The following is a 27,416-nucleotide window of genomic DNA, read 5'->3' on the forward strand; positions in this document are numbered from 1 at the left end:
ACTATAATAAAACAGGAGTGAAAACCAACATAACCCTTCCTTTCCATGTTTTACAGGACCCAGACACAAACTCTGGAGAATATCGTATCTCTGGCCTCTTCCCAGAGAGCAGGACTGAAGAGGCAGACACTGAGAAGCCTGCCTGGGTTGTAGACAGCTTTGATGGGGTAAGTGTCTCCTTGCTCTAAACCTTCTGCTTATGGAAACTGTCAGAACGAATCAAGGATCAGATATATAAAGAAGTCTATAGATGTTGCGAAAAAGTGAAGAGAAGAAAGTCTCATCCATTGCTAGTGGGAAGGGAAAATGGTACAGCCATTTTTGAAGACAGTTTGGTAGCTTCTTACAAAACAAAGCGTACTCTTACCATATGACCCAGCAATCACACTCCTTGGTATTTATCCAAAGGAGGTGAAAACTTATGTCCACACAAAAACCTGCACATGGATGTTTATAGCAGCTTTAATCATAATTGCCAAAACTGGGAAGCATTCAAGATGGCCTTCAGTAGGTGCACAAATAAATAAACTGTGGTACATCCAGACAATGGAATGCTATTCAACGCTAAAAAGAAACGAACCTGGGCGCCTGGGTGGCTCAGTTGGTTAAGCGTCCAACTTTGGCTTAGGCCATGATCTCTCAGCTTGTGAGTTCCAGTCCTGCATCGGGCTGTGTGCTGACAGCACGGAGCCTGGAGCCTGCTTCGGATTCTGTGTCTCCCTCTCTCTCTGCCCCTCCCCTGCTCACGTTCTGTGTGTGTTTGTGTGTGTGTGTGTGTGTGTGTGTGTGTGTGTGTGTCTCAAAAATAAATACACATTAAAAAAAATAAAAGAAATTAAAAAAGAAATGAATGATCAGGCCATGAAAAGACACGGAAGGGCGCCTGGGTGGCTCAGTCAGTTGAGCGACCGACTTCAGCTCAGGTCCCGATCTCACGGTTTTTGAGTTCGAGCCCCGCAACGGGCTCTGTGCTGACAGCTCCGAGCCTGGAGCCTGCTTCGGATTCTGTGTCTCCCTCTCTCTCTACACCTCCCCTACTCATGCTCTGTCTCTCTCTATCTCAGTAATAAATAAACACTTTAAAAATCTTTTTTTAAAAAAAGAAGACATGGAAAAACCTTACAGGCACACCACCTTAAATGCATGTGAAATTATGATATTTTGGAAAAGGCAGAAATAATAAGGACAGTGAAAAGATCGGTGGCTGCCACGGGCTGGGGGGGAGAGGGAAAGAGATGAATAAGAAAATCACAGACGACATTTAGGGCAGTGAAAATATCCTGTATGTTTCTAGAATGATGGATACATGCCAGTGTACGTGTGACTAACCCACAGGAAGTACAGCACCAAGAGTGACCCCTAAGGTCAACTAGGGACTTCGGGTGATAGTGACACGTCAATGTAGGTTAATCACTGGTAACAAATGTCCCACTCTGGTGGGGGATGCTGATCATGGGGGAGGCTGTGCATGCGTGGGGGCAGGGGTCCAGGGGAAATCTCTGTACCTTCCTCTCCATTCTGCTAAAACTGCTAACCTAAAACTGCTCTTAAAAACATAAAGACCTTTTATCAACACGTATAGACCATACACTTACTCAATGTTGTATGTCAATTACATCTCGGTAAAAACATACAAGTGCAAAAAAACATAAAATAAAAAATGAAGTCCTTTTCTAAAAAAAAAACTGAAGAAGAAACCCAGTGAGTTTTGTATAAAGTCGAACTAAGAGCAAAGCGGCCTTTGCCCTGATGACATTTCTTTTTATCACAAGTAGTTTTTGAGCACCTGTCATGGGCCATGCTCTGCGGTAGGCACTGAGGATTCGGGGTAAATAAGGCAGACATGATCTCTTTCCGCAAAAAAGCTTGGAGTCTGGTGGATGTGGATGGATTTGCTTATTGAAGAAACTGTTTAATCCATGTTGAGCATGTAGCAGGCTTTTGATGAATATTTGTTATATGGATATTTGGTGAAATAAGTCACGATAAACAAGTCATTCGTTCCTTTCTGAAAATTTTGTCCAGATTTTTTTTATTTTTAATGTTTTACATTGATTTATTTATTTTTGAGAGACAGAGAGAGACAGAGCACAAGCGGGGGATGCGCAGAGAGAGAGGGAGACACAGAATCCGAAGCAGGCTCCAGGCTCGGAGCTGTCAGCACAGAGCCCGACGCGGGGCTCGAACTCACAAACCGCGAGATCGTGACCCGAGCCGAAGTCGGCGCTCAACCGACTGAGCCACCCAGGTGCCCCTTGTCCAGATTTTATAAGGGCACTTTGGCTATTCTAATCATTGTCTCTGTGCTACGACATCAAGATTTCATGTTAGTAAACTAAACTGAACATGCGTCTTGCTTGAATGGTTTGAAAGGTGTTTATTGAGCACCTACTATGCCAGGGACTTTGCTTTCTAACCCCCCTTCAGGTCATTCTCGTGACTCTGGGAAATGAACCTGCCCGTTTTATAGGTAAGCAAACCGAGTTCATCAAGATGGTACACTTGCCCAACAGCGTCAGAATTCATATCCAGCTCTGCCCGACACATCGGGGCACATTCACCCTCTCCAAGCGATACTTCAAGAGCGGCCAGGAGAGCTGCCCTACACCTGTGCCTAACCAAAGCTCCCACGTGAGTCAAAAATCCCAAGGCATTTTTCTCCTTCTATGCATGATGACATATTCCAAATCAGTGGGCGCTCCTGGCAATTTACCCCTGGGAAGACTAGAACTCTCTCTTTCCCTTGCTACCCTGCTCCCTTGATCGGCTTCCCCCTGTACGACCTCTACACCTCCCCCACAGTACGGCATTTTGTCCTGACACTAGGATTAGGTGGACCTCAGACTTGAAACTGTTCTCCCACTCGGGGGAGGAAAACAATTGAACCGCAGCAACAGATTTATGGAAGCTGAAGCCTTATGGAAAAAATATATATTTTTATGAACCCACATAAATAACACGCTTCTTCTTCTTTTTTTTTTTAGGGTCACCAAAGGGTAAGCGTGAGAGAGATGCAACCAGTTATAATTTGGAAAAGACAATGGGGCACCTGGGTAGCTCAGTCGGTTAAGCGGCCGACTACGGCTCAGGTCATGATCTCACGGTCCGTGAGTTCGAGCCCCGCGTCGGGCTCTGTGCTGACAGCTCAGAGCCTGGAGCCCATTTCAGATTCTGTGTCTCCCTCTCTCTCTGCCCCTCCCCTGTTCATACTCTGTCTCTCTCGGTCTCAAAAATAAATAAACGTTAAAAAAAAAAATTAAAAAAAAATAATTTGGAAAAGACACTAAAATGCGCTCAAGATTCACTGTGGTTATTGGACCGTATTTGAGGTTTGCAGAGATTGACAGAGAATACATTCCTCTGAAACACCAGCAATGGAAAGAAAATTACATCCGCTTTAATATACACCAGGGTTGAGTGTCTGTGCTCGGTTGCGGTGAATGTGCTACATATTTGAATCAATGTACAAGTAGCCGTAAGATGCTTCTCATTTTCCTCCAGTTCTGAATGCTGAATATTGGCTGCAGAAAAGCTTTAATCTGATGAACATCCACGTCTCTATGTAGTCCCTCTCTATGCCTTTTTATTAGGACCTATGTGATTTCCTTTCAAAACCATTTCAGTTCTGTGGGGAACAAAAAATTTAATATGAAAGGCGCCTGGGTGGCTTAGGCGGTTAAGCTTCTGACACTTGGTTTCGACTCAGGTCATGATTTCACGGTTCGTGGGTTCGAACCCTGTGTCGGGCTCCGTGCTCAGGGTGGAATTCTCTCTCTCCCTCTCCTTCTGCCCCTGCCTTGCTCGTGCTTTCTGTCAAATAAAATAAACTTAAAAAAATGATAACATGAGTATCTCCTGCTCTGAACCGTGTTATAACATGAAAAGGAATTCTATCTTTTACCATTGGGCTTTTTGCGTTTTTTTGCCTCAGTGATACATTTTTTATCAATTATTAATTAATGTGTGTTTTATTAATTACTACTCTTATATTCCTCTCTGCCACTTGCGACCAAGAGCTTAGTTATCTAAGTACTAGGATGACTGAATTTAAATGAAAGAGCGCTAATAAGGGGCGCCTGGGTGGCTCAGTCGGTTAAGCATCCGACTTCAGCTCAGGTCATGATCTCGCGGTCCGTAGGTTTGAGCCCCGCGTCGGGCTCTGTGCTGACAGCTCAGAGCCTGGAGCCTGTTTCAGATTCTGTGTCTCCCTCTTTCTCTGACCCTCCCCCGTTCATGCTCTCTCTCTGTCTCAAAAATAAATAAATGTTAAAAAAAATTTTTTTTAAATAAAAAAAATAAGGAAAGAGTGCTAATAATTTTGAATGAAACATACACAATGTTGTGTAAATAAGTCAGTGAGGTATTGAACATATATTCATATTTGTGTACAAAGGGCCGCTGATAGCTTTTCTCTGGACAAATCACCTCTATAATGAATGAAGCTGGCAACATAGCAATAAAAAAGCTAATGCAATGCCTGATTGAGTGATTAGAGCAGTCTTTTCTGTGTTGGCTAAATTCAGTCATTGTTTCATCTCTACCTCAATATTTCCACTTCACTGTCCTTAATAAGTAGAACCGGGGAGGAGATAGAACGCAGACCTGAGTAGCTGTAACTCTCCTGAATTGCCCCTATAACTGGGTTTATGGAAGGACTTAGATGATATATGTCTTCATGAGGTAACTTTACAGCAGAAATTGTTCATACAGATCATATTATATGAGCTGTAACAGAGAGGCCAACGAAGTGAGTTTAAGGCTGATTTGAGCTTACTTTGGGTTGACCTGGCATTATTTTTATGGATGGTTCTAGTTGGTCTTAGACTTAACACACACTTCCGTGTCTATGGTTGCTATTTTATCAGACAAGTGATGTCATAGTTTGACTCAGATCTTGCTGGACAAGAAAACCATGAGCCAATCTTTTCTTTCTGGAAATACAAACGTTCTCAAGACGCCAGAAAGAATATTACCGGTGCGACAGGTGCAAATATATGGACAGACTTGGAAAAACAAAAAAGAAATGTTTAAATCAACTAAATGGCCCACCCAGGGAGCGCTGACTATGCTCTGTCTGGTTGCTTCATAAAATGGGGAGGATTTCTGTGGCGAGGAGTCTGTGGTACCACAGGATGTAGGAAACACCTTTGGCTAAAACATCAGAAACCACAATAACGATTTATTTCTGCGTATTTAAAATGAATTCCTTACACAAGAAGATAAAGGAAAACTACCTCAGGGCTTTTACAACTTGAAAAAAGGCCGTAGTCATTTTGAAGCTTTACAAAATTACAATAATGTATCAAGTATCTAATTTGCTTAAAGCCTATTAACCAAATACCTTTTTGTGTCAAAATGCAGTAAAATACACTCATGAAAGTTATGTGGTATCACAAATTGTACATAATGGGGAATCTGTGATGAGCCACCATTTGGCATGATCTGCATTACCTACATTATAGCTCCAGACCCAGATGTCGGTTGAAAATTTTTGCTTTTATATGAATGAAACCCCCTCCAAACTGGGAGACAAAGACACAGAGTAAAAAAACAAAACGAAGAGCCCAGCCACTCCTAACTTGGTTTCTGCCTGTTCTATTTCAGTTGAACCCGCTGAACATGGAGAAATCGTTTCTAGAACTGCGAAGTTGCCTTATATGAAAGGTGGCTCTGAGTGCCATGCCCAAACTGCCGGTGAAAGTCACTTTTTTTACTGAAATAGCTGCTTCTCAGCTGATTACAAGCCAGCATCACGACCAGATACAGCAAAGACGTTGCTGGAAGGCAGCAATGGTGGGCAATCTGGGGTGAGCTTAGGGCAGCTGGCTCCACAGCTGTGCGAAATGTGTGATTTTGTGGTTTCAGTGGGAGGTAATGATCAGCCCTAGACTTCCTCAGATACACAGGGGACTTTTGAAGCCTCTTCCTCTCGGAAATGAAGATCTTGCCTTGGAAGCTTTGGGTGTGTTGATTAAGGTCAAAACAAGTAATTAGGGCATTCAGTCAGGGAAGGGAGGACAAGGTGAAGGAAATGGAAGGGGAGATTAGAAAAGAGGGATGCATCTGGTTATTTGGTGTGTGCCTAAGACCAAGTTGGACAAATGCCTTGCAAGGCCAGTCATTCTAGAGGGCAGTACAGTTACTTTTAGTTTCAAAATAACAAACACTTGTAAACATTCGAGCACTCTGTCTCTTATGGATGGATAAGAGTATCCAAAGGCAACCACACGTCATACCGTGATGAGAGTTGACACTGAAGGCATGAACATCACCTACATTTATAAATCGGTAGATGCTGTCGTCAGTCTTTCTGGACTCTTGGGCTGTGTTGAATTTTTGGCTATGGCAAAGGCCACATTTTCAGTAGAATTAATCTAGTTTTCGTATTTTCATTCCAGTGCCTCATTCGTGCCACAGCGAGAAATCTAAAGCTGTCCCATTCATCCAGACCACCTCTGTTCCTCGCCTTTGTATATAGTGCTTGCCTATTGGCAAGACATTTTCCCATTTGGTCCTTAAAGTAACAACCAGAATTAGGCACAGAGTGTCATCTCCGTGTTCGAGGTTTCAAAGATTCAGAGATGGCTTAGCTCGTAAGTAGCAGAGTCCGATTTGGGGATCAGCAAATCTCCAAACCCATCACGGAACACTTATGCCCGTGATTCAGAAATGAGAAGATGCTCTCCCTGACTCTGAAAAGCTAAGATTCCGTGATTTTTGATGTTCACCTGGCCTTCGTGGATGACTTCTCAAACGGAAAAGCTGTGTTCTCTCTCTTTTCTCCCTCCCTCTTTGCCTTCCTCCTTTCTTCCTCCTTCATCCCTTTCTCTGCTCTTTTTTTTCCCTTCTCACAAAACACCACCTCCAAGTTCAGGGGCCCACCGGGACATCCAGTAGCTAGTCTTCTCCATGTGGCCATTTCCATGTGACCCTTTGATATTTCAGAGTTGATCCATTCAACGTCAGTCAGAGGATGGACTGTTTTTAATGTAAATTTCCTTAACTTTTAGAGTCTGAGGGTGACTTCCTTTCTCATCTTGGGCCTGTCATACTCATTCAGTACTCTAAACAAGGACTGAATAGAGGTGAAATTAGCTAAGAAAACTTGTTCCTTGTCTGAACGTTTATGACTTTGTGGCCATTTGGTCTTAGAAGATGTGGTAACTAGAAGGACATCTTTCTTTTTTCCTTTTTTCTTTTCATTCTTTCCTTTTTTTTTTTTTCTTTTGGGTAGTATCTTGGAAGAATAGAACCAAGATGAGGCAATACACAGAAATGTAATGGAGCTTGCTCTCCACTTTGTGTAATGAGTACTCACTATATGCCAAGTACTATCCTAAGGTTTTCACGTTTTTTTTTTTTTTTGAGAGAGAGAGAAAGCACGCGAGTGGAGAGAGAGGGGTAGAAGGAGAGAGAGAGAAAGAGAATCTTAAGCAAGCTCGACACAGGACTCCATCCCATCCTTGACGGTGAGATCATGACCTGAGCCGAAATCAAGTCAGATGCTTAACCGACTGAGCCACCGAGGAGCCCCTAAGTTTTTCACATTTCATAAAATTATCTGCTCTTCAAAAAATACTCTCCAAGGTGGTCACCATTATTAATTCCATTTTATAGGTGAGAAACTTAAGAGGTTCAATGTCTTGCTCAAGGTCACACGGCTAGTAAATGACAGAGTGGGGATTTGAACCCAGGAAGCCTAGCTCCAGACATACTCACATAACCACTATCACTACCCTGAAAAAGAGAGGATTCTTCCTCACGGCTCTTCTTTCCACTCTGCAGGGCTGCATTATGACTTCCATGGTTCCCAGTCACTTCTGCCTTCGAAAGCCCCTTTCACCACAAAAAATATTAAAAACTATATATCTATTATGATGTTGGTAGAGAGACAAATATAAACCAGGCTGGATTATACTCATTTTTTCTTCTGACCTTAAAAGAAATTAAAACATTTTCTTGTGAGCCTCAAAAGGTATTGTGAGCCTACTCTACCTAAGAGCGAAGTTGGCCTTGACTCTGGAGCTTTTCTCTTTCATCTTGATTCATGTTGTGAAGAGAATGAATTTACCACATTCTTTGGGGGAATCAAAAAAGATGGGGATTTCCTTGCAAATATTTTTTCTGAGTTCAGAAATAGTGCCTAGAAAACAATGCGTTAAATGATGTTTTTAATTTTTTAACTTATTTTTTTAAAGTTTACTTATTTATTTTGAGAGAGAGAGAGAGAGAGAGAGAGTGTGTGTGTGCATGCCTGTGAGTGGGGGAGGGGCAGAGACAGAAGGAGAGAGAATCTCAAGAAGGCTCCGCACTGTCAGCCCAGAGACTGACCTGGGGCTCAAACTCACAAACCACAAAATTATGGCCTGAGCCAAAACCAAGAGTCGGATGCTTAAGCGACTGAGCCGTCCAGATGCCCTGAATTAAGTAATGTTTTTTAAACTGTGGGTTGTAAAATCACTTAGATGGGTCATAACCAGCATTTTTATAATTAGACTATGTTCGAAGGGAATGGATGGGAAGGGAAGGAATAGGGTAATGTAGAAAACATCAGAGTTTATTTGCACATATTAAGGGCATTTTGAGGAATATTTTATTCCAATCATAAATATGCATATGTGTATGTGATGTTAAAGTGCATTTCTTAATGAGTCCTAGCCAAATATATATATATATTTAATACTGGGCTAGGATGCATTCCTGATTCTCTCTCTTTTTTTCCCTTAGCCATGATAAGCTTAAAATGTGACTTTATAGCAAAGTTGACTGTATCAGCTTGCTCTCTTGTAAGAAATCGTGGCCATTTAGAATATGGATTTGAGTCATATATAAGATGATCCAAATTCCATTTCTTCATCTTATTAGCTACATTACCACTGCTAAGTTATTTAACCCCTTTGTGACTTAGTTGCCACATGGATAAAATAAGGACAGTAATAATCATGTAAATCTCATAAGGTCATTATGAGAAATAGATAACCAAGAGTTTACAAAGCCCACGGTACAGATGTTAGCAAACACCCTCTATATGCTGACAACTTAAATATATTTTTTAATGTTTTATTTTATTTTTGAGAGAGAGAGAGAGCCTGAGTGGGGGAGGGACAAAGAAAGAGGGGGGCAGACGATCTGAAGCAGGCTCCACACTGAGAGCAGCAAGCCCAACGTGGGGCTCAAACTCATAAACTGTGAGATCATGACCTGAGCTGACGTCAGATGCTCAACTCACAGAGCCACCCAGGTGCCCCTTCAATAAATATTTCTGCGCCAGACCTCATTTTTAACCTTAGGCTTATCTAACTGCTCATCTGATACCTCCACTGGGATGTCTAGTAGGCATCTCACATTTGACATGTCTGCATTTGAATTTCTGACCACTCCCCCGTGCCCCCCAAAGGCCCTTTTATCCTTGTGGTTGCTCAGGCCAAACCTTGGAGGGACTCCTTGCTCCTTTCCTTCTCTTAACAACTCACACTGAATCCATCATGAAAGCTTGTTGGCTATCCTTTCAAATACATACAGAATCTGACCTCTTCTCACTGCCACTTCTCTGCCTCGCTGCTTAGCCACCACCATTTCTCTGGGTTACTGCAATCTTCCAAATCAGCTTCCCTGCCTCCTCATGTCCCGCTACCGTCTGCTCATGCCCAGCAGCCCCAGCAATCCTCTTAAAATCTATCTCAGATCGTGTTATTCCTATGCTTAAATCCCCGCATCGTCCCCCACTCCACTAAGAGAGTCAAAGCCCACAGTAGCCCCCAGATCCTGTATACTCTGGTCCCTATTCCCTACAAGTTTCTCCGGCCACACTAGGCTCCTCTCCAGGTCTTGAACACATGAGGAACACTCCAGTTAAAGGGCCTTTGCCCTTGCTGTCCTCCGTCCATATTGGTATTGCTCATTCTCTCACCTACTTTGGAGAACTTTGTTCACATCCCCTCTTCTCAGTGTTGCCTATCCTGCAGCCCACCCCTTTCTTTGCCTCTACATGTCTTGTATGCTTAGCTTGCTTCATTTTTGCCTTAACTTCTAAAATATTATACAGTGTGTATAAATATTAGATTGTTTATTGTCCATAACCCACTTTACAAAGTTAAAATTCACAAGGGTTAGATGGGGTTTTTTTGTTGTTTTTTTGTTTTTGTTTTTTAAGTAGGCTCCACGATGCAGGGCTTGAACTCACGGCCCTGAGATCAAGACCTGAGCTAAGATCAAGGGTCAAATGCTTCACCAACTGAACCAACTGAGTTTGTTTTGATTACTAATATTTCCCAAGTGTCTAAAACATGGCCTAATACATATTTAAGTTTCCAATTAACATTTGTTGAATGAATAAATATTATGATTTCTTCTTACCTTCTTCTACCTCCCCCCTCCCAAAACACAGGGCCCAGATGGAATAAGGAAAATCAAGCATAACACAGCTCTTTCTATACTCTCGATTAAACCATGATTGAGTATTAAACCAACTTGTTATTTGTGTGGTAGAGATCCAGAAATAATGGGTTGTCTATGTCTATAAATGGCAAATAATCACATTGATAAAGTTCAGTATAGTTTCAAAACCAAGATATACATTGAATCCTCATGACTACAATTATAGCCCAAGTATTTACTATTCAAAGATTCTGCTCCTGAATTGTTAGTTTAGGGTATACAAATGAGGCAGAAAAGATCAATAGGAAAACTACAAGCTTTTATACAACACTTGCTTTTATAAATGTTAAATAACTAGTAGTGTGATTATTTCTGTTGTCTTTCGATAGCCTGCGTAGGAAGTCATGCCAATCCATCATCCTTCAATAAGGTCATAAAATTGATTTTGTCTTTTATTTAACTATCCTACGTTATATAAAAGACTTGTAAATTAAAGCAATTAAGATGTCAACATGACCCACTTTTTTCCCTCCTGAAATCACATCCACTCTATTACCTACTACCAAAGAGGGTGGGGACAGGGATGAAACAAAGGGGGGAAATGCTACAATTCTTCTTGTATCATACAATGAGGAACATGTTATATCTATTAATAGTTCTTTCAGGGCCTCTTCTGGTTTTTTTTTTTGGACATAATACACTGACTATATGTCTCATTTTTCAACTTATCAAGTCAAGGAGAAAACTAGCTCTATATATTATCTTCAGTTTTCAGTTGTGTTTTAACTCTTGCTTGTACAATAAACAATCATGAATTGAAGTTGCATACGTCAAGGAGTAACTCCATATGCGATATGAAAATATTTTTGCTTCGAATTAAAATACATGATGGGGTGCCTGGGTGGTTCCGTCAGTTAAGTGCCCAACTTCAGCTCAGGTCATGATCTCGTGGTTTGTGAGTTCAAGCTCCACAATGGGCTCTGTGCTGACAGCTCAGAGCCTGGAGCCTGCTTCGGATTCTGTGTCTCTCTCTTTCTCTACCCCTCCCCCTTCTCAAAAATAAATAAACATTGGGGCGCCTGGGTGGCTCAGTCGGTTAAGCGTCTGACTGTGGCTCAGGTCATGATCTCACAGTCCGTGAGTTCAAGCCCCGCGTCGGGCTCTGTGCTGACAGCTCAGAGCCTGGAGCCTGTTTCAGATTCTGTGTCTCCCTCTCTCTGACCCTCCCCCGTTCATGCTCTGTCTCTCTCTGTCTCAAAAATAAATAAACATTTAAAAAAATGTTTTAAATAAATAAACATTAAAAAAATTAAAAATAAAATAAAAGAACTGTATAAGAATATATTGTTTTGCACCTATTTTAACCAACAGTTTATTTGTTCCTATCAGCACATATGCCTCTGAAGAAGGAAAAAAGTTCTCTGTAGGCCATGGCCAGGTTTTACAGTTAGAACCTAGAAGATAGGATTATTCTATCTGTGAATTCCAAAGGCAAGTATTTACCTTCCCCAGTAATTTAAAAAGAGAAAGGGAAAATATAGATCTTATAACCTATTCCTTTTAATTACAAAAGAGAACAGGAAACACTTAAAATGCCAATTGGAAGACCAGATTAATATTTAGTTTTCTCACTTTCCATTTATTGCTCAGATTTCGCCAATACCTTTTTCAATCATACAACAAACAGTTACAAAGCATCAACTGTGTTAAAGACTCTAATCTCTGACTATTCAAGCTTAAAACATTCTAATTAAGACGGTGTATGTAAATGTACCTCCTAGCACATTATTAACTATTAAGAAGTAATTATTAATTATGATTAATATTTATTAATTCTTTTACTTAAGCTTATTTTCATAACTTTGCTGTGATCAAATATTTAAATCACTGCTATAGTTATGTTATTCTACTATATGTTTTATACCATAAATAAGACTGCATATAAAAATCAGTGAATATCCAGTAGTACAGCTAGAGTCGGAAACACCAGTTATTCACAGGTTTTTAGATTAAATGACTTCCTTTTATTTTTTAATTTTTAAATATTTTGTTTATTTTTTCTTTATTTTTAATGTTTGTTTATTTTGAGAGAGACAGAGAGAGAGAGAGAGAGAGAGAGAGAGAGAGAGAATGCACATGTGAGTGGGGAAGGGGCAGAGAGAAAGAGAGAATCCTAAGCTGGCTCTACACTGTCAGCACAGAGCCCAACGTAGGGCTGAAACCCACAAACCCTGAGATCATGACCTGAGCTGAGATCAAGAGTTGGACACTTAACTGACTGAGCCACGCAGGCACCCTGAGACTTCCTAGATTTTAAAATCGAAATCCGTCATCTAAGGGCCGAGTGAACGAAGCCTAGAAAAATTAAGTGTCTTGTGCCTGGTCTTAGAGGCAGAGATGCATTAAAATCAAGTTTTTCTGATATTTTTCATATAAAACACACTTTCATGGTCTTCCATGAAATCTCTTCTCTTTCTCTAAATACATATACATGTATGCGTATATATATATATATATGTATATAATTACAGACAAACTAAGTAACATATCAGTTAGTGATAAGAGAATAGTAATGTAATCCTTAGATGTTAAAAAGAATTTAATAATGCCCAGACCAGAGATCCCAAGAAAATTTAACCATGTAACACAGATTTAGTGTTCAAGGTGTCTCAGAAACGTATGGATTGTTGTTGAAACAAAAATATTGTAAGCAGTCAAGTTAAATATTAACGGCAAAGGGCTTCCTATTTCTTCATATTGTTAATTATTTACTTTCCCTTACTTTGTTTATATTATTTATATTATTTGGAGTGGTCTTCATCAGTACCATCTGAATGCATTACATAATGAGATTACCAGGTTGGTTAGCTTTAAGAACAGCAAAGGAGGAGGGCAGACCCTCAGAGGGCCCCGTAATAGAGGCTTCTGGTCAACTACACGGCCTTCCAGTTGGATTGTGGCTACTGAATGTGAGAAGCAATCAGTACTTTCAAGGAGATTTGGGGCTTACAAAATAAAAGCCAGACCCATGTGACCTACCTTCACTTTGAAATCAGTAACAAGAAAACATTGTGAGGGAGACACTGGCATTCTTCAGTGAAAGAGTGAAGGAAGATGCTTACCAAGACCTTCGCATTGGTTGAACAATCTTGGTTCAGTGTGACAGTATTCCCAATTTTGCCTAGGGACAGTTCTCATTGCTAAGTGATGATCTCGCATTCTGGGCAGTCACTTCTCAGTATCATAGATTTTCATACTGTAACTAAGAGATAAAGATCTTCCTCCTCAAGAAAGTTATGAAAGAGATCCCCTGAGACCAAGGTTATACCCTAATCTGGCGGACCCATCCATTCTTACAGGTGGCCAAAACAAGCCAATTGTGACTGCCATTATCCTGTGTGCCTGGAAGAGTGGAGAAGACCAACAGAAATCAGAAATAGCTCTCCTTGGTTTACATCAGAAACAAAAACTAATCTTGAAGTCCCAAGGACGATGGGCATTCTGAAGCTTACCATGCCATCAGCTTAAAATCTACTCCACGCAAAAAGCAATTCCGAAATGTCAACAAAGGTTAAATTTCCTTATGATTTAGAGAAGTACTTATTTTTCTCAAGAGTGGCCCAATATTGGTTTTGGGGTTTAAACAATCCTAAGTCATCAGCGTGACTAGCTTTCCTGCTTTTGACACGCCTTTAAGAAATTTTAGATGGGCTTAACTTTTTATTTACCACATTTCCATTCATTTCAGCGTGTAACTGCCGAAAACTTTTCAGTTTCAGCACCCTCTAGGGACCAAATACCCTTCTACATACTGTCAATATAAAGATAAATAAAACACACTAGCCTATAGGAAAACATCTTCCAGACAGGCTGCAACTCTTCAGGGCACCCACTTCAATGCAGTGAATGCATGACCTCATAAGGCAGGGTAAGTTCTCACAAGCTAAATGTCAATGATGTTCATTACTAAGTGAGAACACAATTAGAAACACTTGCTACTAATAGTGTGAACATACTCTTCTGTTCCACGATGTCCTTATAACACATTTTAATTTCTCAGGGAAAAAAAAACCTCTTTCAATGTTTTAAATGAGGTCTGATGTGTCTGCGTAAGTTTCAGCAAATACATTGGCTTAATTTTCTCTACCGTCAGCAAATAACCATTATCACTGTTAGCATAATATACTAAGTGCTGAATAGAAGTTAAAAACCAACAAAAGGGTCTCTTTGAGAAGAATGGAAGTCACGGTTCAGAAAATCCCGATTCTATACTCCGTCAGTTTATGCTGAAACTTGGAGTTTGCATCTTCAAAAAGTGATGAAAGACCCACATTTTGGTGCTATTCTTTGACTGACTTGGGACTGGTAGGTGAAGGAGTATAGCCTTCACTCAAGCTGTGGAGTTATTTCTGAAATGATATTATTAAGTGCCCTCAGGGACAGGATGTAGTTGAAAGGATGCATAAGTATTTAATTAGTATTCAAAATGCCCAGTACACGTTATTTGGCAACTATACAGGTTAGCTGAAGGGAGCTGGTGCCCAAAATGATTTCGTGATATCCAAATAAAATGAACATCTGTATATTTATTCCATGAAGCATTACTAAACCTCTAAAATATTAAACATGTACTTCTATATAATGAGTGGGTGTGAGAAAGCAAATATTAAACATAAATGGTTTAAACCAAGAAAGGATTTCTCTGGAAAGAATAAACACTAAATGACTGGGGGGTAGAAGAAGAGTGGCAATAAAGGGCAAATGAAATCTTCCTTGCTTAATTGTTTATAAATTGTTACGAGACAAAGTTCTCTCTATGCCCAAATTATGTAATTTACCCGAAGTGTGCAGACTCCTCTGTTCAGCAACGCTGATAACGACACTAATAGTTTAATTACAACTTGCTGCTCAAGGAGATAAACAAGGCTGTTTGCTTTTTAAACCAGGGGTTACAATTACTTTTAAATGCGGGGGAAAGGCACATCTGTGAGTAGATCTTACTATGTCAGGAAAGCAACCAGAAACCAGCTGGAAAATAAACAAAGCGCCAGGAGTGAACAGCCTGCGCAAAATTAGAGCAGAACTGCCTGATTTGAGCAGTGGAACAGTAGGCGTGAGGCGTAGTAAACAGGCGGCAAATGTAGGTGGGCAGGGATAGAAAAGTTTTTGGTGACTAGATCTCCTGAGTTTTCCCTGGGATTCCATCACTGGGAGGGACTGGGCACCCCTCCCTCCGCTGTCTTGTTTATAGTCACATCTCTATCACACAATCCTTCGTTTCAGCACCACCGAGGGAGGACAGCTCCCCTATCTGCAGAACACCGTCCACTGCGACTGCTCTCCCTTCTCTACCAACATCCTCTGGATACACTTTCTCTTTCTTGCTGGTGTCTTTCTTGATTTTGCTTTTAGGGAGATTCTAAGGGGCATATAGAAGAGACTGGGACCTTGTTGGGCTTGTTCATTTCCAGAGAAAAGACAGACAAGTCTTGTCTGAAAAGTCCAATCTTTTAACTGGCCTCCAGAGAAATTTAACCAGAATAAAAGACGGCAAGTCACTGGGTTTAATCTGGTGGCGAAATGGCTCAACTCTCTCAGTAGTAGCTGAAACTTGAAGCCTTCTTTTAGTGTTTTATTTTATTGTTTGGTTGTCAAAAGTAAAACAAGGTAAATAACCTTTACTAACTGCCGCTCTAGCCCTTTCCTCTCCTGTGCTGAGACAAAGACACTAAGGGAATGTACCAGAGTTTGGTAGCAAAGGGGTCAGTGGTACAATTTCTGAAATCACTCAGCAAGAAAACAATCTCAGTCATAAAAGAAACTCTTCTCTGTCCTTCTGAAGACCCCTCACAACCATATCCTGAATCCTGAATCAAGGATTAACAGTTCCAAAGTGAGACCACAGGCTACACAGCATGCCACAAAAATTGCCAAAGCTTCTCCCAATAAAGTCCTCATTTCCCCAGCACTAAATCCAGAGGAAAATATTTTAGGAGTGACAAGAAAACATATGATTAAAAACCCAAATCACCAAGACAGGAAAATATAACACTCCAACCAAGTTGGCTGCTCTGATCCTTTCAGTTACCCTTCTAGTCATGAAGATATGGTTCCTTAGCCAACACATCTTGTTTCTCTGTTCAGAGTTTTTTCTCTTTTGTCCAAACTTCTCAATAGTGTATAAAATACTCATCATGTGAAGGTTCTCTTTGCTCCAACACATGCACACAACATACTTTCATTCAGTTCCATTTTCAAGGATTTAGTTTCCTAAAGAAAAAGGTATTATCTGGTTTTTAAACTTATTTCGAGGGATAGTGTTCAGGAAAATTCCCTCACTCTTTTTGCAATGGATTTGCTAGAACACTGAGGGACTCTAAAAACGAAGAGACACAGCTGGGGTGGTGGCTTAGGAGTCATTCAGAAAGGCAGCACTATGAAGTCATTGTTGAACAACTTCTTCCCGATGATGGTGACCATCTACTACTAACAGGGGTGATGTCTGCCTATGAATCCGGAGAAGCAGCAGCAGTGGGGACAGCTGACACTGGGCACTTCTCATCAAGTAAGCCTGAGAGGTCTCTCAACTGAAGCATGTTGACTCTCTGGATCCCTCAGTCCTCTCTATTGCCCCTTCCTTTCTTCTTTCCTCCCTCCCTTCCTCTCCCTCTTTCTTCTTTTCCCCTCCCTCCCATGACCCCTTCCTCCCTCCCTCTTTACCCTCTTCCCTCCCTCCTCCCTCCCTCCTCTACCTCAGTTGCCCTTTTCACTTAATTCCATCTGGGCCACTTTGAGCACCAGTACCAGTGACAGAATCAGATCACCTAACATGTATCCAACAGACAATGTTGTTGTTGTTATTATTATTATTATTATTATTATTATTATTATTATTATCATACTTCGGGTTGCTCTCCAACTGCTTGGTGGAAAGATAAGGTCCCGTTGGTAGCTGTCAACCCCACACCCTCTCACCCCTCCAACACCGCAGCAGTGGCATCAGCCCAGCAAAATCACCAGCCCGAATGTCACCAACAAGTTCCACCCTGTAGGAGCCCTGCCAGCACACCTCCCCGGCAGAGCCTTGCCAGACCCTCCGCCCACAGCCAGTGCACTCGCAGCCCGATCCAGCTCTGGGTTATTGCTATGATCATTGTTATCACTGACAACACTTTCTTCTCCTTATGGAAAGGGGAAGCCCGCGTGTGACTCCAGGGCGGATGTAGAGCTCCACGCACTACCCTCCCCCACCTCTGCAACACACACGCGCGCGCGCGCACACACACACACACACACACACACACACCCCTCCGCACACCGGCGACACAAAGAGCGAGTGAGCGAGCCCGGCGTCCGGCTGGGTAGGAAGGGGGGCGGGAGGGAGGACCCCGCCGGGAAGGGGGCACCCCAGGAGGGGCAGGGGGCTGAGCCAGCCGGCGCGTGGAGGGAAGGGAGGCGAGGAAGCGGGGTGGGGGAGAGAGCGAGGCGAGAGGGTCGTCCCTACCTGCCCCTAGGTTGAAGGAGATCCTGGCTTCGGCGAGGTACGGCGTGTCGCTCTTGGAGCGGACTCTTCTGATGGGCCGCCGGTCTATATCATCCTCCGAAGATGCCGCCATTAATGTGGGAGGCAGGAGCAGGGTCGCCCGGCGAGCTGAGAGGGAGAAGGAGACGGAGAGAGAGAGGGAGAGAGAGGCGGAAAAGGGGAGGAGGGGAAAGGAAGAGGCTCACGCACGGGGAGGGGGAGGGGAGGGGGGAGGGGAGAGGAAGGGAACGGGACGGACGGGGAGGGAGGGGGAAAAGAGGGGAAAGAGGAAAAAAAAAAGAGGGAGAGAGAAAGAAAGAGAGCAAAGGAGAGAAAAGGGTGAAGGGAGAGAAAGAAAATCCGTTAAGGATTCGTGGACTGGAGCAGAGATCAGGCTCTCTATCCCTGGCTTGCGCCCAGGGCTCCCCTAACTCCTCTTGCAGCCACAGGGCCAATGGGTCAGTGTTCCCGGACTGACACCCCGCCTCTGCCCGCAGCCCCGGTTCTCGGCTGTTGGCACAGACAGGCCGATGCGAAAGGGAAGGCTCCAAAGCAAAGATGCCCAGTCAGCACTGTGCCCTCTCCCGCCAAACGCACTTACTCTGCTCTTCAAGTGCACGCTAGGGTCTCCTTAACCCACAGCGTTCTCTAGACTGAGGATGCCTGGCCAGACACACCAACTTCGGCTTTCCTTGTGCGGATGGAATTACTATACCGTTGGGGTGCAAGCCTGGGGGGGGGGGTGGTTCATGGAGGAGGGCACTGCCCCCAGGGCCCCCCTCTGCTCCCCCTTTCCCAACCCGGAGCTCAAATAAAGATGCAACCTGGTCTGCAATCCTCAGAAGCTTTCTCACCAGCCCCATTGAACCCTAGATGTGGAGGGAGACGAGAAGTCTGTACAAGTTTGGGAGCACTTTGGCAGTAAAGTTTCCAGAGTTGGGACTTTGAATGTAGACCAGGCATACCCACCCAGAACTGAGGGACCCTCTTTGACAGCCACTAACTTCTAGGACGTGCTTGTGTCCACCTAAGTACCTATTCATTTTAACCTTCAACACTCTCTTCATGCGGTGACTTAGAGGACAAAGAGTCACCTTCACATTGGACCCACAGTCTCTGTAACCCAGTGCCATTGTTTTTGAAGGAGAGGTAAAGATCAAGGACAGGCTACGTTTCTTTGAAATTTTGCACTGCAAACTTCCCACGTTACCCAGCACGGAAGGAAGTAGAAAGGTTTCTGGAGTGTGACTGAAAATGGTCTGATGCTCCTGCTGAATCTATTGATGGGCTATACCCTTTGATGTTTGCCTTTCTACAGCCTGGGTCACTTGGTCTTTTTTGTGGCCCGATGTTGACACTCATGTTTCTAGCAAGAGCTCACCTGGAGTACACAGATAAATGCTGCCTTGATTCTCTCCCGGCTACAAAGGCAATCTCTCAATGTCAAGTCATACCCTTCAATCTCAGAGGAAGAAACGCTGCCCCATCTCTGCAAGACTTCCCTCTGCACTTCAGGGGTCAGTGGGAACTCTCATGAACTCTCATCTCCTGCTCTTACGGTCTAGAATCTTCAGTCTCTCCGCACGGGTTTTTGACATCCCACATGGAGAATAACTCTTCACCTTGGGAAAAATATATCTGCCCTTGGCCTCACTGCTTCCTGAATCCCTACCACACTATTTCCTTCCCCTTCTGCTTCACCCTCCCGTGGAACTTTTGCCCCACAGGCTCCGTTTCTTCACCCTCAACCCCCTCTGTCATCCCCACTGCTGGTTCCTATCCCCCCCCCCCCCACGCAAGCAATGCTATTTTAAAGGTCATCATGTCCTTCTAACAGTTAAATCCATTTCTGTCTTGCCTTCTCTGAAGCGTGTAGTAAACTATTCTTTTGAACTAGTCTCCTCCATTGGCTTTCAGTACTAGGCTTCCTCCTGAATCGCTCAATTTCTGATTGTTCACCAAGTATCTGCAATGTTAATTTGAAATTGCTTATCCCGGCATTCAAGGCCGTTCACAACCTGACTCTAATATGTTTTTCCAAACTTGTCTCCCGTTGTTCATTCCAGTCTGCCCAGAATTCTCCCAGCGAGTCTGGCTCATTTCTGCATTTGTGTCTTGGCTCGGGTCACAGACCACAAATTTCTTCCCTATAAACTTCGCATGTTCTCCCTCAGTTATGTCAGATAACTGGCCCACTAGTCTTTGGCATAGTACATAGTAAATGCTAAATAGATTTTTTTTTAATAAAAGAAAGGAGGAGAGGAAGAAAGGGAGAGAGGAAGGAGAGAAGAGAAAGAAGGAGTTGTTACGTAAGTAATGAGTAGCTGAATTTGGGAATCAAATAAATCCTTGTCTGCCTGATTTTTAAATCCTGTGCCCTTAACCAGTATATTGATTTGCTAAGTACATACATTTGGTTGACTAGCCACATTTAAAATTCACTTTTCTGTGACATTTGCCTAATTATTATGGCCCGTTTATCTCTGTTAAACATAGATTCAAAATGGATACTTCCTCTCTCAGGAGACACAACCAGGGTATTTGGCTCATCAAATGAACCATGAAGGTGAGTGCTTTTCAATGGCTAGACAGGCTGCAAACCAATATTATGATTGTAACATTTAGGTTCAGGCTCTTAGGGAAGTGGAAACGTAAGGAAATAAATGCCAACAATTCTGAACACTGTGTAAACTCTACCTCTCTTGAATGAAGGCAGTGCAACTAATTGTTCAAAATATTTGGGATTCTCCACCCCCTTATATTTTCATTCATCAGCCGTGTCTTTGAAAAAAAAAAAACCTGGGGTGCCTGGGTGGCTTAGTCGGTTGAGCGTTGGACTCTTGATTTCGGCTCAAGTCAGGATCTCATGGTCGTGAGATCATGCCCTGTGTCGGACTTCATGCCTGCGTATGGAGCCTGCTTGGGATTCTCTCTCTTCCTCTCTCTCTCTCTCTCTCTCTCTCTCTCTCCCTCTCTGCCCTTTCCCTGCTCTCTCTCTCTCTCTCTCAAAATAAATAAATAAACATTAAAAAATTATGGGGGGCGCCTGGGTGGCTCAGTCGGTTGGGCGTCCGACTTCAGCTCAGGTCACGATCTCGCTGTCCGTGAGTTCGAGCCCCGCATCGGGCTCTGGGCTGATGGCTGAGAGCCTGGAGCCTGCTTCCAATTCTGTGTCTCCCTCTCTCTCTGCCCCTCCCCCGTTCATGCTTTGTCTCTCTCTGTCTCAAAAATAATAAATAAACATTAAAAAATTTAAAAAAAAATTTAAAAAAAAACAATAAAGCCATTTGCAGAAATACCTAGCCTTAGCTTTCCCTGTGTTTCTTTGATTTTACATTTAATGTTTCTTGATATAGAAAGTACATCTTTGGATTTCTATATCTTCTACTTTTGACATTTTAGGAGGTTAAGAGCTTAACATTGCTGCTACTTGAGGTATACCTTTCTTTAAAGGAGTCTAAGTGTACTTTCATAAGATTTTATTATGGTCATTTTATGACTGAGATAATTCTCGATAGACCTACGTTTGATAAAAATGACATAAAAATACTACGTCTACCTACATGTTCTTGAATTACTTTATCATATTTTTAAATTTTTTTAACGTTTATTTATTTTTGAGAGGCAGTGAGAGACAGAGTGTGAGTGGGGGAGGGGCAGAGAGAGGAGACGCAGCATCTGAAGCAGGCTCCAGGCTCCCAGCTGTCAGCACAGAGCCCCAGGGTGCTCTCAAACGCACAAACAGTGTGATCATGACCTAAGCCAAAGTCAGACCCTTAACCGACCGAGCCACCCAGACATCCCTTTTAGCATAGTTTTATCTTCCAGTTTTGGACTTCCCCAGTGTACTGCCTCCTTTCTCTCGTCTAGGTTTTCCCACTCTCTGCTCACGTCGCCTCTTTTCGCACATCTTTCGTACAATTCGCTTACAAAATCAATTCCGTTTCACGGATCTCCCCCTTATCCGGTCTGAGGACTCGCTTTCGTGGGTTTGTCCCTTCTTGTTTCTCTGGGATTCCTTCCATAGACATGATCTCTTCTCATAAACTACCTGAGTGACATAAGGGAAGCAGCACTGTGGTGGGGATCCGGGATGCTGGGTTCTGTGCGTCTCACCAGACAACACTGGACATCACTCACTCTACCAACATGGATCTCAGTCACTTCAGCTTGAAAAATACCAGAGTCAGATGACGGGATCTTAAGGCCCTGCCTGGCTCTAATACTCTAGGATATTTGCAGCTATTTTTGTATCTCCTTTCCGTAAATATCCATGGCATATTTTACCTCTGGGTCTCAGAAAATACATTGTTCCTTTGATTTGCAACTAATCATATTTAGGAAACCACATGGTATCCATGTTTGTCTCAAGTGATTTCATATTATTCAAGTCTATTTTCTACACCTGTGCATCCTTTAGAATCTGGTTTTTTTCCTCCTAGTGTTTCCATCATGTGGCAACACCCATATGCCTGACGGTGTGTGCACATGTGGGGGTTTGGGTGCGTATTCAGAAAGAACTGAATTCAACTGTGATCTCAAGAACTTTTGAATGTATTTTTAAAAAGCTTGCTTCTTTTTGAGTAGACTCCTGACCCAGGATGAGGGTCTTTTTCTTTTCTAAAACCAGCCGACGTTTTAACACTGAAGACCCTTCCGTGCGTGTTGTATCCACCGTGAGAAACAGAAAAAGAGAAACAATATGGTGGTCAGAAAAGTAGTATTTTGTGTATCCTTCACTGGCATGGAAGAGGATAAAAGTGGGAAGAGAAGGGAGAACGAAAGAGCAATATTCCATCCTAATCAAGAAAACTCTTTAGGTGAGTGAAGCTTTAAAAATATTACTCAAAGTGTGTTTCTAGGACACCCCTACATCGATATCACCTAGAATACTTGTTACAGTGTAGGTTTTCCAGGCCCCCAACCTGGACCTACTGAATTTTGAGGGGATGAGAACTCGTTACTTAGATTTTCAAAAGGCTCCTAACTAAGTCCATTCTTACCACTTGTAGTCACAATAATACCGGAGGTCTTGGTCAATGCAGTGAGTTAAGTCAAAGGAAAGAAATTAAAAAGATATAATGATAGGAAAACAAGAATAAAATTGTGATTAGTTGAATATGTTGGGATTGTGTACGCATAGAAACCATAAGAATCCAGGCTCTTAGAAATAATGCCTACGTTTGACAACATTAGTGATACGATGGCAGTATAAAACACCAATTTTGTTTCAACATACTGGCAAAATCAGAAAATGGAATTTAAGAACTATTTACAATAGTGTCAAAACCATCAAATGCTTATGAATAAATCTCACAAAAGATGAGCAGCATCTCTACACGAAAAACTACAAAACATTCCTGGAAGAAATTAATAAGACCCAAATAAATGAGGAATGGTATGACTAAACCATTCTCATGCTCATGAATTAAAAGACACGCTATGTAAAAGCATCGGTCTCTTCAAACCGATCTATAGATTCAATGACATTCCAGTTCAAATCCATTTTTTTTCATTGACAAGCTGATTCTAAAATTTATATGAAAATGCAAAGGGATGAGACTAGTCTTATCATGACAAAGAAAATAGCTGTGGAGGATTTACAGTAGAGGATATCAAGACTTATTATAAAGATATAGAATTCAAAAACAAAATAAGATAATTAGACAAATGGAAGAGAACAGAGAATTTTAAAATGGACCCAGAGATAAACAGTTGCCTGATTATGACAAGAGTCCCACTGCAGTATTATAGGGTAAAGATGGATTTTTCAATACATAGTGCTTGAACACTTGGATATTCACATGGTGGAAGAAAACAAACCTTGATCCCTATCTCACACCATACAAATTCAATTTCAAGTGGATCATGGACCTAAATGTGAAAGGTAAACAACAAAGTTTCTAGAAGAAAATTTTTTCATAGAATATTTTATGACTTCAGCAAAGATTTTTAAATAGGACGTGAAAAGCACTAACCATAAAAGAACAAACAGGCATGTTGACACTATTAAAATTAAGAAATTTCGTTCATCACTAGATACAATTAAGAATACAGCATACCAAAAAATGTGGGATATGCAGCGAAAACAGTGCTGATAGGGGAATTTAGAGCACTAAATATTTACATTAGAGAAGAGGAAAAGTCTCAAGTCAATAATCCTACCTTAAGAACTTAGAAAAAGAAGAGGAAAGTAAATCTAAAGTGAGTAGAAGGAAAGAACTAATAAAGATAAGAGCATAAGTCACTGAAATTGACAACATGAAAACAATAAAAAAGTAAATGAAACAAAAAGCTCATTCTTCAAAAAAAATTGATAAAATTGATTAACTTCTAGCAAGCCTAGTGGTGATAAAAATAGGTAAGATACAAGTTACTATTATCAGAAATCAAACTGGGGTAATCATTATAGATCCTATATCTATTAAAAGGATAATAAGAGAATACTACAAACACATGTATGCACATATATTCAATAGCTTAGTACAAATAAACTACATGCATTCTTCTTAATTAAAGAAAAGACAGAGGTGCCTGGCTGACTCACTCGGTGGAGCATGCAACTCTTGACTTCGGGGTTGTGAGTTCAAACCCTACATTGAGTGTGGAGATTACCTTAAAAATAAAATCTTTAAAAAAATAAAGAAAAGACATCAGTAGGAGAGTGGAAAGACAAGCCACAGACTGGGAGAAGATATTTTCAGTTTTATATACAACAAAGGATTAGTAACCAGAATATATAAAGAACTTCTAAAACAAGAAGGAAAAGACAGACAATTCAATATCTTTTAAAAAAATGGACAAGAGACTTGAATAGGTCCTTCACCCACAAGAAAATCCAAATGGCCAGTAAGCCTAAGAAAAAATGCTCAGAATCATTACTTAGAGGTAAATTCAAATAGAAACCTCAATGAGATATCATTACACATCCACCAATTTGGGTAAAACTTAAAAGTCATCCAATGCCAAATTGGTGAGGATGTGGAAGAATTAGAGCTCTCATGAAAGCTGGTGGGAATGTGAACTTGTAAAACCAGTCTGGAAAGCTGTTTACACACACAGTATACATAAACATATACTCAAATATGCACACAAATACTCTATGACCCAAACAAGCAGGTCCATAACAGATGTATTCATAATGGCCCCAAACTGAAAACACTCAAATGGCCATCAACAGAAAAATGTACAAAACTGAGTGGAGTATCTTCATTACAATGTCATACATTATGGAAACGAAGAAAGAACAAACTATCACTAGAAGCAACAAGATAGATGAATCTCATAGGCATAATGTTGAACAAAAGAAGCCAGACCTAAAAAAGTATATGTTGTATGAATACGTATATATTCCATTTATGTGAAGTTTGAAAAAAAAGAAATAAAGTGAATATACAGTAATAGGTTAATTAAAAAGATAATGTCTTGGAGGGGGCACAAAGGAACATTTTGGGATGCAGGCAAGAGTCTATATCTTGATTTGAGTGGTGATTATCTCTTTTAGAAAAGGTAATTACTTTTGTAAAAGTTCATCAAATTATACATTTTATATTTGTGCATATCACTATATATATTATATACCAGTAAAAATAAATCTTTGAAAGCTTTCAGCTTACAAAATTATGCTTGCTTTAGTAAAAATTTACTATACGTTTAGAAATAAAACTTATACATTATTATATAAACAAATATATCCCGGAGAATATGATAGAAGGTGGAGTATTGTAGTTATTTGGCACCAACTATTATCAATTTAAAAATAAATGCACAAGCTCTTTTTGAAAGTTAAAATGCTTCCAGCTTATTAATACGCACAAATAAATGTGATAATCCTTGCCTTTGAGTACCAAATATTTACAAAACCACACTATTATGACAATTAATTTTGATCTGATTAATTAAAATAGGTTCCTAATGACTTGGGCCATCTTTGTGAAGATCAACATTCCACTACCCCCCAATTCCGTAGGGTTTTTTTTTTCTGTCTCAGTCTTAGTTTTGGGATATCATCATATCTATCTTTTACAACCATGATCTCTTTAAGTATTCTGTTCCCAGCCTTCTGTGCTGCATTAAACACAACAACAAATAGCTAGATTGAAAATGCAGATGAGGAACAATGAAAGAATGATGAAAGTAGGCTTCTTGTTATGCCGGAAACAAGGCAGAATTCCCCCAAATTAAGGGGTATGTCATAAGAACACAGAAGCCAGCCTGAAAGGAGTTGCCCTGGTCAAATCTGGAATGATTGGAGCACAAAAAATACTTAAGTCCACTAATGAATGATACATTGTTAATAACGGGTATTCACGAGTCCTACTAATAAATATGTAAGTGGATAAAACTGATACGAATTGGGTAAATAACCAAACAAGTTAATTCAGGAAAGGGGAGGGCTCTTGCTTCCAGTAGAATGCAGAGAGCTAATGCATCGATGTGGAAAAAGTGGAAAAGTTACAAAATCATCATTTTGCAGCCATTGTAATAAAGATCAAACAAGGACCGGTAACGCTAAGTCTCGGTGGAAATTTTGACGATGAGCAGGATATTTTCATGATCTGAAAGTTTCTCCCCACAGACTTATTAGTTCCTAGGGAGAAATGGGAAACCACCCTGACTGGGCAATCAAAGTTACCATCACCAATAGGAGACAGATAGACATTGAGTAGAGAACATACAATTACCCTTGGAGTGTTCCTGCCTAGAATGCATCACCTGAGTAGAACAACGAGGAAGTATCAGAAACCTCAAAAGTAGGAAGCGTTTATTAAAAAGGGGACAGGGGAACTGCATTTTTTAAAAATACTGATGTTCTAAAAGGCAAATTAAGGCTTTGAAAACTTCCAGATAAAAGGAGGTGAAAGATATCTGACCCTAGACTGGAATCTGTACTGGAGTTAGATCTTAGACCGAACTGACTCTAGACTATACCTGTCTTGCAGAGGAAAAATGCTGTAAAGGACATTCTGGGATCAACTGAGAAAATTGAAATTCAAAGAGCAGATTAAAGTATCAATGTTAAAGAGGTCAAAGACCTGTATTCTGAAAACTGTAAAACACTGATAAAAGAAATTGAAGATGATACAAACAAATGGAAAGACATTCTATGCTCATTGATCGGAAGAACAAATATCGTTAAAATGTCTATACTACCCAAAGCGATCTCTTCATTCAGTGTAATCCCTATCAAAATACCAACAACATTTTTCACAGAGCCAGAACAATCCTAAAATTTGTATGGAACTGTAAAATACCCCAAATAGCCAAAGCAACCTTGAACAAGAAAAGCAAAGCCAGCGGCATCACAATTCTAGACTTCAAGTTATATTACAAAGCTGTAGTGATCGAAACAGTATGGCACTGGCACACAAATAGACACACAGATCAATAGAACAGAATAGAAAACCCAGAAGAGAACCCACAAGTATATGGTCAATTAATCTTTGACAAAGCTGGAATGGCTATCCAATGGGGAAAAGATAGTCTCTTCAACAAAAGGTGTTGGGAAAACTGGACA

The 27,416-nt window shown here is 41.2% G+C and overlaps 1 protein-coding gene across 5 annotated transcripts in view; it reads right to left on the reverse strand.

The window, feature by feature from the left end:
• Positions 1-27,416, reverse strand: part of PHACTR1 (phosphatase and actin regulator 1) — a 561,384-nt gene that overhangs the window by 505,690 nt on the left and 28,278 nt on the right. For all 5 annotated transcript variants that reach the window (XM_053904899.1, XM_053904898.1, XM_053904896.1 and 2 more), the window contains one exon: positions 17,882-18,028. In XM_053904899.1, coding sequence (XP_053760874.1) covers positions 17,882-18,028 — 147 coding nt within the window. The remainder of the gene's footprint in view (positions 1-17,881; positions 18,029-27,416) is intronic.

This window comes from Panthera pardus, unplaced genomic scaffold, assembly GCF_024362965.1.
Source record: "Panthera pardus isolate Hobbes unplaced genomic scaffold, ASM2436296v1 HiC_scaffold_17, whole genome shotgun sequence".
Classification (NCBI taxonomy): Eukaryota; Metazoa; Chordata; class Mammalia; order Carnivora; family Felidae; genus Panthera; species Panthera pardus.